General features: G+C 36.3%; 1 protein-coding gene across 8 annotated transcripts in view; it reads right to left on the bottom strand.

The window, feature by feature from the left end:
• Window positions 1–20,000, bottom strand: part of LOC144967154 (uncharacterized) — a 187,107-nt gene that overhangs the window by 98,993 nt on the left and 68,114 nt on the right. For 6 of the 8 annotated variants that reach the window (XM_078904042.1, XM_078904045.1, XM_078904041.1 and 3 more), the window contains exon 1: window positions 13,656–16,722. In XM_078904042.1, coding sequence (XP_078760168.1) covers window positions 13,656–14,276 — 621 coding nt within the window. In that variant the 5' untranslated portion in view covers window positions 14,277–16,722. Of the gene's footprint in view, window positions 1–4,257; window positions 4,433–13,655; window positions 16,821–20,000 lie in introns of those variants that run through there. The other 2 variants (XR_013644330.1, XM_078904049.1) reach the window with 2 other exon arrangements.

Here is a 20,000-nt window from a genome sequence, read left to right as displayed (position 1 = left end):
GCAGTCGGTATAAAGAGCTTTTGTTTTTATTTTTATTAGTTAGCGTACTCCCTTTATGGAGAAAACGGTCTCGATTTATAATTATATATCATAGCATTTAACTGCCCCAAACCATGTGATAATGAAGTAATGTCACAGTCCATACACTTCTGTTTAGTGCCGCGCTGAAGACCGGTCTGGACCGCGGTCCGACGGTCTTTTAGCTGTGAACCGAAGACCGGTCCCAGAGGGGAAGATCGGCGGCGGTCCTCACTTCTTATCACCTTTCAACTAGTGCGGGGCGGTCCTTGCAATGACCACGGTCCTACGGTCTCGCGCCATAGCCTACTACTTCCCCAGCGATTCGTTGCTTCGGTTGCCTATCTTCCACCAATCACCACCCATCCCACTTAATTAATCGCACCCACCCCCCTTTGCCATACACTAAACGACACAGACGACCATACAGGCAGACGACCACCAACCTCCACTCCGCAAACCGCCCTTTCGTGTGTGAGATGGGGGGAACAGGAGGCGCACGCCTTGAACGATTCCATTATACGGGGTAAATTTCAAAATTTACTACACCATAATGATCGCAATGACAATGATCTATGGTGAAGGCATGACCCCTCTTCTCTAATGGGTTATTGTTTGAAATGTATGTGACTACAAAAGATGTGTGTGTGTTTGTGTGTGTGTGTGTGTGTGTGTGTGTCGAACCTAGCAAGTAGCAAATCCGATTTTTTGTTTTCTTTTGTCCATCTCTTGTCACCACTCCTTTCTATCGCAGTGTTGTCATTTAAAATAATACAATAATATTAAAATTTCGTTTGGTGTTTTTACTAATCAAATAATATGAGTTTCATTAGTTTCTTCCTTCCAAAAAACCCAGTTATAACGTCTGAATTTTAAAAAAGTCCAATAGAATATTTGGGGACCCCGATAGCTCAGTTGATAGAGCACTCTCTTTATACGCAAAGGGCCAGAGATCGATCCCGGGTGCAGTCGATTTTTTCTGAATCCCTGTCTACTCAGCAATGAATGGGTAGCTGAGTTTGTTAGATCTGGCGAAAAGTCACCATCGACCCCTCTTATCACCTCATCCACCCCCTCTTATTATAACTTCACGTCTCTCTCTTACTCTTCAATGCTCGCTGCCCTCTAATGTGTGTTGGGGGGGGGGGGGGGTGGGGGGGGGGGGGGGGGGGGGGTAGGAGTTGCGTGTGTGTATCAACGCCACGAACAACTCGATCAACGCCTTGGGCGATGCCATTATCTCCGTTAATGGGGATAAATTTCAAATTTTATTAAATTATCGAAGTAACAATGAAGTACGGTGAGCAAATAAAGAAGGCATCACCCCTCTTCTCTAATTAGGTTACAATTTGAAATGAGTGTGACTACTCCGTGTGTTTTACTCCTGTAGGCCACGGTTTTCATCGTGTAGCGGTCTTTAACGGTTCAAGAATGAACGATCCCACGCTCTCAAAGGTCAAACCGGTTCGAATTTCCAACAGTCTCTCGGGAATGTTCAATGTCGAAAAGGACCGGTCCTAGGACCGGTCCTTGCGGTCTTCATTTCCCAAAGACCGTAGGACCGTGGTCCTTAAGCTTGCCAAGGACCGCCCCGCACTACTTCTGTGAACAATGGGTTTATCTCCTATAACAACAGATGCTGTAAGTGGTTTTCCGACTTCTAAACCCCTTGGCAAAGGACAGGGACAAAATGAAAACATAACAAACTGCTTTGGCTGCTGCGATAGGAAAGATAACTCTTCCTCTCTGGAATACAAAGGGGGGTAACCCAACTTTTATCTCGTCTACGTAAGAGACATAAGGGCCATAAGTTATATATCTTTTTTTCTTTTCTTTTTATTTTTTTTTTTTGGTTGTTGTTATAAGTGGATGTTTTGGTCCTTTACCAAGCAGGGTGTCTGTCTTACTTGTAGTGTTTGCACAAGTAGTTCTGGACTATGTTTATTGCGCACGACTGTCGTTAAATTGACCAAGACGAGATGATGTCCAGTGTCCTGCCTCTCACCGAAACGTCAAGTGGTGATGACATGACAGTGTGTCACTGTGTATTTCTGTCCTTTCTGATTATCTGATACAGTCTGGTGATATGTGACCCTTCGTCTCAAAACGGTATTATGTCGGAACAAACCATATGCTTAAAAAGTGAATTTAATGTTAAAACTGGTCAAAAATATAAATTGTTGGCATCAGCGCCCTAAAATATGGTATCCATTCTCATCAATAAAACATACAAACTCAACACAAGTCTGATATTTATGGCTATAAATTCAATTTTCAACATCTTAACCATCCCGACTTAATACCGTTTTGAGGCGAAGGGTCACATATGTGACCTCTCATCTCAAAAAGGTATTAAGTCGGGTTGATTACGATGCTGAAAATGGAACTATCATGTTTAAGTTGAGTTTATATGATTTATAGAGGAGAAGGAATATCATATTTTACTGTGCTAAATACCAACGTTTCATATTTTTGACCAGTTTAACTATAATTTGACATTTTGGCATCCGGTCCATCCCGACATAATACCGTTTTGAGACGAAGGGTCACATGTTGTTGTTACTTTATTTTTATTTTATCATCTCTGCATGACCCAACGCCTCAAAAAGGTTGGGATGGTTTGGATGGTGGAAATGGGGAGGCATTCCGAAAGCTCCTACATCCCCAGTATAGATAGTATGCGCTTGGCTAAGAAGCTCACAACATTGCCATCCGGAAGTATAACGGACCAACACACACAACTGTGTGTATCCATGAACGTTTATAGTAGGGTTAATACAGTTTAGTGAGCATTACTCATAAACGCGGATGGCAAAAAAACAATAACAAAGACCTGATTGACGTCATCTTCGAACTATCTATTCTTGTTTTTTTATAATGTTCTGGTAGGGGGTTTGGGAGGGGGGAAACTTTTTTTTTTTTAATAAAAAGTTCCCCCCTCCCAAACCCCCTCCTAGAACAAGAATAGTGGGGTTGTAGGAGATTTCGGAAGGCCTCCCTGGAAATGGCATTTATAGCCGAAACTTGGATTTTGTTTGCAAGTTGTATTGAATGAGACGAATAAATACAGTACCTAAATTAAAATGCGAAAAACAATACATACATATATATATATATATATATATATATATATATATATATATATATATATATATATATATATATATGTATATATATATATATATATATATATATATATATATATATATATATATATATATATATTCATCTTAACTATTCGGCGTCTGATATCCTACGGTTTGAGGCGATGATTCAAGTGTATTATTTTACATAATATATATATTTTTTATATTTGATAAAACAATTCAAATTTTTTCATTGACTTCGTCTCGTATGATGCCCAATTGGTGCGATGGATCACAAATACATTACTTTATTATATCGTCCTATTAAACTTTTTTCTTAATTTTTTGACCAGTCTAGTTTATGTATCACCTGGCTATACCGAATTGTAGTTTTTGTAAGTTGTCAAATTTTGATCAATTTTTATGTTTTATCGCTTTCAATTCTGTCGTTTAAAAAAAAACACACAATATATGCAATGTTAACCAAATAACACATATTGTGTTCTTTAATAAAACGACAGAATTACATCCAGACTTATAACTCATTATACGATTTTGAACGTTTTTATTTATTTTTTAAGTCACAATCAAAAGTATTAAAGAGGGTGAATTTCAATTTGTCATCTGCTGAAAACGATTGCTATTTTTCAATCAAAATATTTCTGGATATATGTAGACCGTGTTATAAACAACGTTGACATCATACTTGCAAGTCTGATAACCGATCAAAATTATGGGCTTGATTTAACATGAGTACATCTAAGTTGAAATACTATCTTTACAACGTGTATCATTATTGTAATCTTTAATCAATAGATCTATGGCATTACTATTAATATTAAGGGCATTCAAGGGATCTTATCCTATTTTGCCCTATATACCATATTATGTTATTTTAACATTATGTGTAATGGAAATCATAATTTTACGTTGGTTTGAGAGTATTTCCATCACAAGAATGAAACCATAACCAAATTGATTTCGTATCAAACCTGCCAATAAGTACATGTCGGTTATGATTAATATTTTCGTTTTATTTACCCTTCAAAAGAGTAATAAACACGTAACTATAATATAAGGTAGGCCTATGTAATGCCTAAAAAAATACAAAGAAAAACAACAACAACAACAACAAGCAGAACAATAGACTCACCATTTTCCTTCCCAGTAATATCCACCATGCCACTTAGGTATAGCTTGTTGAATACTTTAACTTTAATGTAAAACACGTAACACCCTCTTGCTAATCAAAAACACGCACACACCTCATCACAGTACATCAAAAGAACATACCTAACTATCCTTTGGTAGCAAATGACAAAAAAAACATTTACTTCTTGTCTATCTGTAACTTTATGGAAGAGACAAGAGTCCTCCTCCGCCGTTGTCAGAGATTAGGTCAAAAGAATGACTATTTTTGCCAAGACAAATTTGACAAAAGGAAAGTAAATGCATCATGACTTTTCTTGGCATTCATTTCGTTTGTATCTGCTACACGCAACTAGCTATGTCGTATTCCGAAAAAGGGTAAAAATAAAAAAAAAACAACCCAAAAGATAGATATAAAAGTTTGGCCACAAAACTCGTCCTTCAAAAATCGATTGAATAAAATGACCTTCATATTGCTAAAAAAATCTCCCAAACATGAGACTTCACCGATATCCCAGGTTTTACAGATTTTTGCAAGATGATGGTTATTTTAATCGATCGCTATTTGACTGAATATCTAGCAATTTGGCCAAAATTTTAAATTGGTGTTTTGTTTCTTTTTTTTTTTCTTTCATTCAGAACACGAGAGAGCTTACATTTGCCTAACAAAGACCATCCTGTCATCTCATAAGAATATTTGTCTTAGGTGCCCTATTCGTCGTGCTTTCTTGACAAAGGAGAAAACCAAAAAGTCCTATTCATTTGTCTTTAAAAAAATCAAATTGAAGCTTCTGTTCTATCTATTTCTTTTCCTCATTGTTATTTACTTTTTCGAGCTTGAAGCAACAACATTTGGACAAAAATTAAGACTTGAGTTTATCATAATAATATTGTAATGAATTTTGTCTAAATTAGGGTGGTCGAGTGATTAATCTCGCTGTAACCCCGAAGTCCGCTTCAAGCAATTTATTATTTTTCAATCTTTTAATTTTTCAATTTTTATTTATATTTATTGATTTATTTTTTGTTGTTGTCATGAGGAAGATCATCAACTCCGAATTGCTCATTTTGGACAAGTGTGATTCCTTTTCACATCAGACATGTGTTTGATGGATTGTCTACAGATAGTATGCGGTTGGCTAAGAAGCTCACAACATTGTCATCCGTAAGTATAACGGACCAACACAAAAAAGTGGAACGTTTATAGTCTGGTTAATACAGTTTAGTGAGAATTACTCATAAACACGGATGGCAAAAAGAAAAAAAAAACAATAACAAAGACATGAGTGACGTCAACTTCATTCTATCTATATTCCCTCATGGAATGCCTCTCGCGATGCCGCGCAGAAAGGACCTAATCTTTTTCAAAAGTACGTCAACAGGGGGGCAGCGGCGTGGCTCAGCGGTACGGTCTTTGATTCGCACCCGAAAGGTACCGGGTTCGATCATCCGCCGCTCCGCTGTGTCGCCTTGGGCAAGTCACCTCACCTTAGCTCAAATTGCGGCGCTGCACTGCGGCGGATGCCTGGGCTAGTCCAGTGTTCCCTTGGCATAGACTATAGAGATGAATTTCCCCTATAAGTTAGTTGAATAAAAGGAATGTTATCTTTATTTTAATTTTATAAAGAGATTGGAATCTCTGCACTGCATGTCTTTCATTGACAGATAACCCAATAGATTACCATGATTTATTTCTCCTGACCTACAGATAAGTAATAGCTCATGCTCGAAAAAAAATTAAATGTTGTAAGGTACTCTTGAAAATGATATATGACCTCAATACACGTCAAAATGAATAAAACAAAATAAAATGCAGTAACATAAACCATAAACCTATTGGATAATGACTAATGCTATTGGTGTTATCTTATTATATAGTTTCTAATTGATTGAATATTATAGAAGCATAATATTCTATTCATTTATATTTCAATCTATTATAACTTTTATGTAGTTTCACTTTCGACCTTGTAATACACGTCAAAAAGATAAAACAATAATGCAGTAAACCATTAACCCATTGATAATGTACTAATGCTATTGGTCTTTCGTTATATAGTTTTCTAATTGATCAATATTATAGATGCCTAATTTGTCGCGCTATGTGTTCTTGGAGTATGCACCGCTTGTCGGATCCGAGTCCTGGTTGAGCCAACGATGGCATGTTAGTCTTGGAAAGGCTTTTATCACATTACCGTACTCATGTAAAATGATACCTTCCCGTAATTAGCGTTGTTATATGTCGAATAAAATTGTAATGTCGCTAAAGGTATTCTTGTTCTACGTGTTCGTCTTGTTTGTCAGGACTCTTGTAAACGCTAGCAGTTTAGCGATATATGCTCTATAAAGCTCATTAAAAATAATAAAAATTATTCTATTCATTTATATTTCAATCTATTTTTTAATGTATTTTTTTTTTCACTTTCGTACCTTAGCAGATAGATAAATAAACGGAGATTGCTTTGTGAAGTAGTGTCACAAAATGACCAGAAACGCACTGAATTGTAAACACCGCGAGAATGAGATAAGATATAGAGACATTTGCACTTGTTGTAAAGAGTCAACACCTAGAGACGCTGAGGGCTAGAGGACATGAATCTTTGTTGACTGTGGAATCATACAACTACTAGGATGGACAGAAATGAAGGAGCAGGTAAGGAGATAGATATCATATAATATAATATGGATCAGAGAGGTAGAAAGGAGGTTGAACACACAGTGGTAGGAATATTATTGTGTGACCATCTGTGTCAGTCTTGGTATTGTGTAGGAATGCACAACCAGTTCATTACATGTGAGTTTAAAGTTTAAATTGATAATGGTAACAAAAAGGACAAAACTCACTTTCCTCACTGATTAAAATAATAATAATAATGATAATAATAATAATAATAATAATAATAATAATAATAATAATAATAATAATAATAATAATAACAATAATAGTAATAATAAATATGACGATGATGATGATGATGATGATGATGATGATGATGATGATAATAATAATATAATATGAGAGGCAAACATAAAACTCCATTTATTCAGCCCGAAAGAGAAATTGGTCTATGGTCTATTCCCAAGTGAAGACTCAAATAACCCAGGCGTCAGTCGCAATGCAGAGCTGCAAAGTGAGCTTAGTCAAGGTGATTTGCTCAAAATCGCACAGCGCGTCGGCGGCGGGTAAAGGAACTTGTTACCTTTCGGGTACTAATCTAAGACCTACCACTGAGCCACCCTGCCCCATTAAAAACAAAACAAAACAAAACAAAACAAAACAAAAACAAATCTGATTCCATGAAATAAGTTCTAAGTTCAGTTTTAATACTTGGTTTACCGGTAGCCATAACTTATAGCCTGACACTGACCATAAAATGACCTCAAAAGACAAGTCTTTGGCAACAAAAGAAAACAAATCGTGAGTTGTATTCAACAGTTAACCAATGGGATCACTTGTTTCATTAAGCTACACTGACGACACCCACTAGGCGCTGCACAAATCTAATAAATGACGTCAAACTATGTCCGAGTGGACTCTAGTTTCAGGCTTTAATAAGTTTACGATAACTACGGGGCTACGGCTTACCCCGGCATTGGTCACAATTTTAAAAAGTCAGTTCTAAAGCCTACTACAGTTACTAAAGACAATTTTTCTTTCTTGCTGTTCTTGTGAAACCCAATATTACGAGGTCACTCAACGTTTGTAGGGTTGAATTAAAATTGCTAAAACCGTTACATAATCTTATGTTAAAAAAACATACATAGAAAAAAAACAAAAACAAACAAAAAAAATACCCCCCCCCAAAAAAAAAAAAAAAAACCAACAATAAAACAAATAAACAATCCCCCCCAACCCCCTACAAAAAAATAAAACAAAATAAATATATACATAACAAACACAATCAACAAACCCCCCTCCGCCAAAAAAGAAAAACACAGTAAAAACACAACAAAACAACTACACTAAACTCCCCCCCTCCCACCAAAAAAAAAAAACTAAAAAAACGAAAAAAAACACATTAGACGTTGTGAACTATTCAATCGCAAAAGGAAAGTTGTGGAGAGAAGTATTTAAAAAGCAGGTCCTAAATGTGAGTTAAGTCTAAGTAAAACATGGATTTTGGAGAATAATTGCAACTAGAATAATTATAATATACTTATAGAGGTTATTATAGACGATCTATAGGTTGCACAATATTGACTCACACCCCATGCTATGCATGTTTATAACCTACATATTTTAGACGATCCATAGTCCGTCCGCAATTCGTGCACCGTCGCAAATCAGAGTAGCTGCACACCACAACTCTAGTTCGATCTGGCCTGGTTCTCATAGTTCTTGCCCAATCGGTTTATGTGGAAGTGTAAAAAAGGCATTCATTTGGGATTTTATGTGAAGAAATATCAAAGTGACGCAAAAGATATAAAAGTTGTATTCGTCCAATTTCATCTTAACCTTCACATGTTTTCCCTCTAAGGATAAAATAAAAGCTCAGACCTAATAATCGAGGACTCAATTATTTTTAACAATTTTAATGTTGGGTTGGCAATTAGTCTAATTGCGACTACATACTACAACATCACCATATGAATGGGTTACAGGCCTGCTTAAGAAGTACGGCTAGGGCTATGTGTAGACACTCGCTTAGATGAAGTCCTGTTTGAAACTCGCGTGGGATATACTCTTGCGAAAAGATTTATAAATTCTCAACCATATAGTGGTGTAATTTTACTGTACCTTTACGGGTCGGTTTGTCCAAAACGTGTATCACGCGTCAATAGGGTTTGTTGGTTCAACCCCCTACACCGCCGAAAGAAAATGATTACATGGCCTTTGAGCAATTTACATGTATTCGCTTTTTTTTTAAAAAAAGCTCAGAAAGTAAACATTTTTTTACTGCTTTGGGTCACATGACATATTTTTGTGTTAAATTCATTTTCTGCGTCCAGTTTACCACAACCAACGAGAACGTGTACTTATTTGCCCAAAGATGTTATAGTTTCATTGTTTTTAAAGAATTACTCTTTATCAGTTGCCCATTACAACAATGTTAAGATTAGACCATTATTACTTTCGATTATCAGATTTGTTAATATGTGGATGCATAATCCGACTTTTTATTATTACCAACTCATTAGGGATTGCTAATTAATATAAATGTAATCTAAACTTAAAATCATAACAATTGGACGAAATTTATCAAAAATTATATTTGCAGTTCGGTATTTTTTTTTTATTTTTTTTTTGGATTGATTTCATTGCCTACATGCAGATCTGGCATCCGACGCAATTATGTGCCAGGTTTAACATCTTTGTTATGGACAATATTTTGCGTCTTGATTTGCGATTTTTTTGTCGATGTTACTATATAGTTGCATCTGATGTGGTGTGTTATAGCCAATGTCAATAGATGTTATACATGTGTAATCATACAATGCACTTTTTTGACAATAAAGATTTATTATATTATTCTACTTCTGCTTTTTATTCTTGTTCTTCTTCTTGTTGACTTCTTACTCTTTCTCATCTCTTTTCTTCTTCTCTTTCTCTTTCTTCTATTCTCTTCTTTCTTCTTTTCTTCCTTCTTTTTTCATTTTTCGTCTCTTCTTTATTGATTATATTATAGTATTATATATATATAATTATTAACTATTATATCTGATTTTTTCTTTTTTTATTGACGGTATATACACTTCAACAACAGCCATAATGACATTGGGTTATCAGACCGTTCAAAATGCACTCCATACTGCCATGTCATTAATTCACAAAAATTTCTAATTGTTTAAACATGGTGGATCACCTTTGCCGTAGTTAAACGATTCAGAATAATCTAAGCTTTAGATGCTGATTTGCATCTGATTACGCAAAAATAATATTCATTCATTTATTTATGATCGAGGGGAGTTGGCTAAAACCATGTAGAGTGCTCGACAACACAACAACATCCCTTCCAGACATCTCTAAACGACCTCCCAGATGACTCCAGGAATTATAGACGAAACAACGTGGTTGGAGGAATGTGCAAAACTACAGTGAATTAGATAAGTTTTTATTATTATATGTATTAATTATTTAATTTTATTTATTATTTATTTATTTATTTAGTTATTTATTTATTTATTCATTCATTCATTTATTTATCTATTTATTCATTCATTTGCTAAGTCCTTGTTGTGTTTAATTGCATTTATTTGTTAAAGATCATAAACCTAGATAATCAACACACTAACAAGTACTTTAGCGCCTTTATAATTTGAGAACTCCCCCCCCCCCCCCCCCCCCCCCCCCCCCCCCTCCCCAAAGCCCTTCAAACAAACTTGCACATGTATAAATGTTAAAATTTATTAATTCGCGGACTCGGTTCTGAGTCGTTATGCTCCATAAAAAAAACACATTAGGATCAAAACGCTTTCCTTAACCTTAAAAAAAAAAAAGGTCTTACTCGGTTTTTTTACAGTGCGGATCAGGAAAGAGTTGCAAACTAAAATATATGCAAACTAAAATAATATAAGGGTTTAACGTTATGCAAACGGAAGTTTGAAGAGGCTTATTTAACTTGTCGATGTCTGCTTAAGTCCCCCGTTGAATTTGTAAATAATGAAACTCCGCTCAATTCATTAACTGTGTGCAAATTATGAAGAAGGGAAGGGAGGGGAAATGGAAGGCGAAGGGGGAGGACCGACGTATACATATAATATGTAGGTCTGACATCTGAACGTAATTATGGGCCTAGTTTAATATTGTTGTAATGGACAATATTTTGCTTCATTATTTTGAGATTATCCATTTACAATAATGGGCCCATTATGAATTGGGTTATCAGACCTGCGAAAAACGTTCACGTCAGAATGGGCTCAAAGACATCAATGTTAGGAATTTGTCTGTTTTGCAAAACTATTAATGCGTAGATCGGGATATAAAACAACAAATACATTGCAGGTTACGATTTACGATTTTTCCAAGTCAAACTATCGTGTCGAGGTCACTGTGATATTTGTTTTTCAACCACAGGTACGTGACAAATTATTGGATTTACTAACTTGTAACGAATTAAATCAATTTCATGACTGCCCTGCCATCGAACGTATAACACCTTCACCGCCGTTTATGGCGAGGCGCCTTTAATGAGAGTGTAACATTATGGCAATATAAATGTCTAGCTAGATTTCAAGCGAAGGAAGAGGTTAACAAGGGGCTCTTTGAAACCTCAATAGCTAGTGATAATATGATGTTTATCATCATAATATTATAACTGTGAAATGCATGATACGGTGCCAGAAACAAGACGATGGCAGGGAAGAGGAGAGTGGATTAATACATAAAAACGTTAGCACAATAAAGGAAATAATGATAAAACCACAACAACAACAACTACTACTACTACTACTACTACTACTACTACTACTACTACTACTACTACTACTACTACTACTACTACTACAACTACTACTACTATTAAATACTACTACTACTACTACTACTACTACTACTACTACTACTACTACTACTACTACTACTACTATACTACTACTACTAGATACTATTACTACTCCATACATCTATCACATACTACATACTACTACATACAACTATACTACATACATACTATACATATACATACATACATACATACATACATACATACTATAACATACACTACTACACTACACTACACTACACTACATACTACTACTACTACTACTATATACTATACTAACACATATCTACACTCACACATACACTATATACTACTATACACTACTACACTATATACATACTACACTATACTAATACTACTACTACATATACTACTACATCATCCTCTCTCATCCTCATACTACATCCATCTACTGTATACTCTCACCATCTCTACCATCTATCCATCATAACCATCCATACTCATCATTATACTACATACTATACTACTTATCCATACTCATACATAACTACATCATCTCTCTACTCATCATCATCTCTCTCTCCTCACATACTCACCCACTCCTCACCACCTACACACTCATACTACCTACTCACATTATCATCTACTAATCTTGCTTTCTCATATTCATGCTTTACCATTGCATTTTTTTACCACGTCTTACTTTAACCAATACTACTCGTTCATTATTTGCTATATCCCTATACTAGCCCTCTCTCTCCTCTCTCTCTCTCTCTCTCTCTCTCTCTTCTCTACTCTCTTTCTCTCTATCTCTCTCTCTATCTCTCTCTTCTACTCTCTCTCTCTCTCTCTCTCTAACTCTCTCCTCTTCTCCCTCTTCTCTTCTCTCTCTCTCTCTATCTCTTCTCTCTTCTCTCTCATCCTCTCTTCTTCTCTACTCTTTCTATCTCTCTCTCTCTCTTCTCTCTCCTCTCTCTCTCTTTCTCTCTCTCTCTCTCATCTCTCTCTCTCATTCTCCTCTCTCTCTCTATCTCTCTCTCTCTATCCTCTATCTCTCTCTCTATCTCTCTCTTCTCTTTTATCTCTCTCTATCTCTCTATTATCTCATCTCCTCTCTCTTTCTCCCCCTCTCTCTCTCTATCTATCTCTCTCTCTTTCTCTCTCCATCTCTCTCTCTTCATTCTCCTAATCTGTAATTGTATCTCTCTCTCTCTCTCTCTCTTCTCTATCTCTCTCTCTCTATCCTCTCTCTCTATCTATCTATCTCTCTCTCTCTCTCCTCCTCTCTTCTTTCTCTCTCCATCTCTCTCTTCATTCTCCTACTCTGTAACTTTATTTCTTTCTCTCTCTCTATCTCTATCTCTCTCTTTCTCTCTCTCTATCTCTATCTCTCTCTCTATCTCTCTCTCTATCTCTCTCTCTTTGTCTCCACCTTCTCATCTCTCTCTCTCTCTCTCTCTCTTCATTCTCCTACTCTGTAATTGTATCTCTCTCTCTCTCTCTCTCTCTCTCTCTCTCTCTCTCTCTCTCTTTCGCCCCATCCTCATACTCTCTTTTTCTCTCTTTCTCTTTCCCCTTGGCGATGTGGTCTAGTGGTATGACACTCGCTTTCGGATCGGAAGGTCCTGGCTTCGAGCCTCGCTCGGCGCATAATTGAGTCCTTGGAAAAGGCCCTTTACTCACATTCTCTCACCGTACTCAGGTGTAAAATGAGTACCTGGACGTTAACAACGTCGTCTTTGTCCGCAAAAATTGTAATATCGCCTAAAAGGCGTCATGTCTCGTCCTAAATGTTTGGTGTTGCTGTTGGCCAGGGACACTTTATAAAGCGCTTTGAGCACGTTTAGTGGATATTGCGCTATATAAAAGCTCAATACTTTTTAAAAATCAATTTGAGACAGCGAGTCATATAATATATCCTCGTCATAAAGAGTCAGTTTATTAAGAAACCGATTTTAACAGACGCTTCATACTTAAATAATATGCAATAACCACTTACCTTGTTTGTTGTTATCAATGATTCATCTAAACCCAGGCCTATACCACTGTCTTCCTTGGACCAGTTATCCAAAGATGTGACGGCTTTGGGTCTCGGACTGGTGGATGTCTTCGTCATGATATCTTCCACCACATTTTCAACATTGTGGTTTTCTTTGGTATCCTTTAATTCTTTACTATACCGCCTTTGTTTATTCTCAATTTGACGAACATCGATAGAAACACTTGACGTAACTGTTTGAAAATCAAGGCTTTCAACAACATTATCGTTCTTCGTAACACGCGTATATTGTGTATCTTGTTTGGTATTTACTCCATCGTGTTCATCAAACTGTATTATTTCTTGTGTTCTGTTCGTTTGGAACAAACTGTTATCATTTTGATTAATTACGTTCTTAGACAACGTCAGGTTATCTGAATTATCTAGATTGTTATTATTTAGATTAGTAAGATCATTATTCTTCACTACAGTTGCAGTGGCGTTGTCTGGAGTGTCATTAGAGGTAATTTTGGTTTCGTTATCAGAGCCACTGAAATCAAAGTCAGAACTGGAAGAGCCTGTGTCTTCAGGACCACCGAATTGGTCCAAATCATCCAGTAAGTTGCTGAATGCTTCCTCCATTGTGGCAGCTGGTTTTCTATTATGAATTTCCGACTGCCTTCGAGTGGGAACGGGGGATGTTACAGGTGACGATGTTGCAAAAGTGCTGGGTTTTTGTTGGTTGTCTTTTACGTCCGTGTTAATAACCCCATGGAGTCCGAAAGCTGGAACTGAAAAGCGTTTTATTCGATCTGATGAGAGTTTATTTAGTCTGTCCCCTTTAGGTGTAAATTTGGATGTTGATTTCAGTGACGGTGTAGTATTTACAAGCTTAGATTCTGAAGAAGAGATAACCTCTTCATGCGATTGCGGAGCGATTGCTTTATCATTATTGTTAACATTTATTTTTTTCAATCCTTGATAGGAATCTTCTCCGGCATCATCAACATAATCTTTAATAGTTTTCAACTGTATCGGAAACTGATGATTTAGAGACGCTTTCTGCACTAGGGATCACTTCTTCTAATACGGGAGGCACAACACTGGGGTAGACTATGCCAATCTTTCGTTGTCGTCTTGGTGCTGGCTCTGCAATATTTTCTGACTCATTTTTACCCCTGACACTTTCATCACAAAGCTTATTATCGAAATCCGGTACGGAATTTCTGCTCACTTGACTTGCAAAGCTTTGCTCCTTTTCTATGCAATTAAGTGCAGCAGATATGCCTTTTCCAATTGAATTTGACTTGTCGAAATTATTTTCTGTATCTTTTGCATTGCTATCCACAGGCGGACCAGACACCAATAGCAGCGAGGAATCACCAATTTCAGCAACCTGCCTTGTCACAATGTCATTTTTAGCAATTGTTTTGTCATCTTGATCTATTTCTTCCGTAATTTCAGAAGTTTCTGAGGGAGCAGATTTCTGTTGGAAAAATGAACTCGAAGAACTCGCTTTGCTAAACAACTTCTTTGGTGTAATGATTTGCGGCGTGTGTTTCGAGTCCAGCTCATTCCATTCCCTTGTTAGTTTATTCACTTTATTCTCGGTCGGTAAGTCTTTACATTCCGAATCAATAAGGCCATTGCCATATCTGGACTTTGATTGCAAGGGTCTCCGAAGACCGGAGTTTAGACTTCCGGTTCTTCTCAAAGAAAATGATTTCAATTTCGATTCTTCTAAATCCAATTCTTCACGAAATTCTGAAAATTTTTCTACCAAAGACCCAACAATGGGTTTATCGGGCTGCCACAAGCTGCCTCTTTTGCTAATATATCTGGAATTGTCAGAGCTCTTCAAATCACTCCCTCGATCAATTCGATCAATTTTAACAGGAATTCTACTCGGACTTACTATGCTTCTTGTAGCGTCGTATTCCTTCTTTAATTCATACTGGCCATTTTCAATATCCGGTCTGTTGTGAGATAAGGTTTGTGCAGTGTTTGTCAAGGCAGAATTAACTTTTTCGATTTTATCGAAGTCTTTACCGAAAGTAGAGAGTTTAGAAAGCTGTTTGTTGTCTAAATTGGACAGCGATGGATAAGAAGCGTTTGCACTGCTGTCAGATCTGTCTAATAAGGCGTCACTAGTCGATATCTCGTGTCTGTTTGCACTTGGTATTACTGGTGGCTTATCTTTCGCAAGGTCAGGTACTTTAAATGCCTGGTGACGAGTCAGTCTCGGGCTTTGTGGCGTTTTAAAATCTTTAATGAAATCCGAAACAGACTCGCTGCTGGGGGTTGATTTTGTTGTTTTATTATTGAAATTGGAACAACCTAAATTCTCACTTGGCGACCGGCGATCAAAGTTTGATGCCGAAACGGGTTCGATAGGTTGAAACGAACGATCATTTGTCTTACTGATGTCATTGCTGTCTTTTGTCGGCGATTTTGGAAAATTTTCAGACAATGGCACTTCCCCCAAAATACAACGTCTGAGCTCACGGTAACGGTCCGAGGCGGTTTCAGAGTCCCGTGGACCATGTGATATACCCGTCCGTTCTGATAGTGTTCTCTCACTAGATGTTGACTTATGGGAAGGTTTTGATTCAGGTTCACCAGACTCAGATAGGAGTGTATGTGTCCTTGATCGTAACCGTGCTTTTGCTTGTTCTAGTACTGCTAAACTAGAAGCAAGTTTAGAGTCTGATGATGGCCTGATTTGATTGCTTCTAGAAATGGCAGGAGCTTGTGCCTTGTTGTCGTTGATTGTGTTGTTATTTTTTGCATCACTATTTTCAGAGAATGAGTAAACAAATACGTCATCCTCGTCGTTGTTGTTTTGTTCAGAATTCGAATTGATATTTGTTTGGACTTGATCGTTTTTATTGTGACAACTTTGCTCCTTTGCGGTCTTTGGAATTATGACGACAGTGTTCAAGTTTTCATTTTTGTCGCAGTTAAAATGTTTACTTTCCAACTCCTTCTTTCCTATATCTTTCCGGTTATTCAAAGAATCGGCTGTGCGATTTGATCTACTTCGATCAGATATCGGCTGAGTGGAATCCACAAAAGGCCCAGTCGTTACGTCCGATTTGTGTGTGCTGGCAGAGTAATCGTATCCGTCTGGTGTGTGTCGAGCAGGTAGAAGATTACTCCTGGAGACTGGGTACTTTTTTAGGCGCTCTGAAATGAAAAGTAAAGGTTGGGAAGTTAGAAGGAATACATAGTGACTATTATGATGATCCCAGTAAACGTTAACTATGATAAAACTCGAGCTTTTATACAGAGAAATGTTTATAATGTGCTCAAAGGAGTCCCAAGCTAGTAGGGACAGGCGCTAATGATTGTTTTCTCTGACGGAGATAAGACTGTTACCGGCCATTAACTCTCTCCTTACCACCATTTTTAAAAATCAACCTAACAAAACAAGAGGTTATCTCTATAGCTCATGTGCAAGAGCATTCTCTCCACACCCAAAAGGGATCGGATTGATTTCGCGTGAAGTCCAGATTATTTATTTTTCTGACCTCCTTCTACTCATCGGTGATTGAGTAGCTGGTTCTGTTAGATCTTGCGAAAAGTACCCTGCGAAAGACTAGCGTCTGTCTATAAAGAATAGCCAGCAATTGCTATTGTCCGTTTGATGACATAGAACCCAGGATAAACTACGACTCTATGGACAAATGGCTCTAAAAGATCTACTAACAAAGCAAGAGAGTAAAGTCATTTCCTCGAGGTCTTACACTACTTAATAGTCTGGTTATCGGTTATGAAATATATCTACATTGAAACAAATAATTATATAAATTGTTAACATTTTCATAAGGCGTTTTTATTGATTTACCTTGCTCAACGCGCTTTGCCCCCCCCCCCCCTCCCCCTTCTACCCTGATACCAATGATATGCTACTTAAAGGGCGCTTAAGAAGTAACTTGTACTTTATTAAAAGGACACATTGTTTTTAAAGCCGACAGGGAATTAGAATGAGCATTGTAAAGTAAATTTAGTATCGTTATGTAACATATTATAATAATAAAACCATTTATTTTATTTGGATGGGGCGGGGGAGTGGAGGGGGGGGGGGGGATCTGTCGTTTCTGGAGACTGAAATGCCCTACGTCTTACCTAAAAAGAGCAAATTTCGTTTTCCCAAATCCATGGCGAATTAATCCATAATATCACAAGCACATCAAATATCCAGGATATGAATTTTCATGACTTAAGTTTTCACACGTTGGCAGATTTACAAGCTATGTTTTTTTTATTCTTTATTTATCTATTAGTCTTTGGAAATCGTTGTGAAACGTTGGAGTCAAAGAAAAACGATTAAATATTGTGTAGCCAAATTATCCACTATATATCTATGTAGTTTTTCTTTTTAAACAATAACTGGTTAACTATCGATGGTAAATGTTTAGTTGCACAACCTGTACTTCTTTGCAGGTCTGCTAACACAAATTGTTATGGGCCCATTGTAGTATTGGAAATATTCTGAAAGCTACTCAAAATATCACCCAGCATTGTATAAATGTTAATCAATCTTATAATTAGGTTCGCTTAACAGACCTGCAAATATGTGCACGTTGGCAACACACACTAATTAATCACCATGTCGTTTACAGAACAAACAAGTTGTCATTAGTGTTTAAGTTTAATGATATTTGTACACTGTGTGCCATTTGAATTCCATACTAATCTCTAATTCATAAAATAGTGTTTACTGCTTGTTCATTTTGAACATAATATTGATTCTTTTCGATTCCGAGCGTAATTGATTTCTACACAAGCCCAGCCACGGAGTAAAGAAATTTCCTTTTTTTCATCCAAAATAAACTAATGCTTGTTTTTGTTTTCTTCCCTCAGACGACATTGTTTCTTTATTATTTTCTATTAAAGTGAGTGGAAGGATATTTTCAGATAGTTTATAATCATAAAACACAAGGAACCAAATTTGAAATCAAGGTTTAGAGCTGGTATTTTTACATTTATGTAATCAATAAAGGAGATGGCGATCTGAAGTTGAGATTTGTTACCTCTTGCTAGATTTTTAATAAATTGACACTTCTTTCTGTAGAAGAAAATTCCAAAACAATTTCATATTTTTTATTGTGTAACTAGAGACAAGCATTTGTTTTTTTTATTTTGAACCCCGCTATGTATAACATTGACTTGACACTAACTTGGCACCTCTTGTTGTCATGAAAGAGCTGTCTAGAGCTAAATAAACATTATGACAACACTGTTGGTCTGATGTTGTTTTTTTGTGTGTTTTGTTTATATTTGTTGTTGATTTTTTTTTTTACATTTTTCTTTTGTATTTAGCACACCGTAACTTAAGAATATTGGCACTAAATTATTATATATTTTCTTTTTCAGCAGATGAGAGGATCAGTGCTAGTTGAAATTGGTTATTGTGTAATCAGACAGGTGTATTGTTGTTGTTGTTTTTTTTTTTTTGTTTTTTTTTGTTTGTTTTTTTTTTCGGTTTTATATTTGTTTTTTTTTATTTGCATTTTTTATTCCTGTTTTTAACACTTATGTTTTTGTATAGCGTTGACTTGACACTAAATTGGCAAACCCTTTGCAAGGCGTAAAAAGAACCGTCTATAGCTAAATACACATTATGTCAACACTGTTGGTATGTTTTTGATTTTTTGTTTTGTTTTGTTTTATTGTTGTTCTTTTTTCTTTTACATTTATCTTTTGTATTTTGCACACAGCCGACTAAGAATATTGGCACTAAATTATTATTTCTTTTTCAGCAGATGAGATGCAGTGCTAGTTGAGATTAGTTATTGTGCAATCAGACAGGTGTATTGTTGTTGGGTTTTTTGTTTGTTTGTTTTGTTTTTGTTTTTTTAATTTTTTTTTTTAAAGAGGGGGGGGGGGGGTTGTTCTCGGTTTTATATTTGTTTTTTTATTTGCATTTTTTATTCCTATTTTTAACACTTATGTTTGTGTATAGCATTGACTTGACACTAAATTGGCACCCCCTTGCAGGGCATAAAAAGAACCGTCTATAGCTAAATACACATTATGACAACGCTGTTTAATCATCCGGGAGAAAGAAAGATAAAGGTTCGACTACATTTATCCGTCTAATGGCACCTAGATCGATTGATCTGATCATAATATTCGAGGTCAAAACGTGACGCGTTATCCGGGTTGTTTACATTCTGACTTTTGTCAATGACTACTGAAATTTATAACTAACTCCAACATATGGATAAAATATAATATGGCAGATAAGAAAAAACAAACAAACAATGATAATAAATAATTTGTGATGGATTTTGTTTTTGCTAGTTTTCAAATATTTAAATCAAAACAATTAAAATATTGTATCCCTAATCACTCAATGAT

The sequence above is a fragment of the Berghia stephanieae genome, chromosome 3 (assembly GCF_034508935.2).
Source record: "Berghia stephanieae isolate SIO BIC M18660-M18661 chromosome 3, UCSD_Bste_1.3, whole genome shotgun sequence".
Classification (NCBI taxonomy): Eukaryota; Metazoa; Mollusca; class Gastropoda; order Nudibranchia; family Aeolidiidae; genus Berghia; species Berghia stephanieae.
The sequence above is the reverse complement of the archived record's forward strand: the minus strand, read 5'-3'. Positions and strand labels throughout refer to the sequence as shown.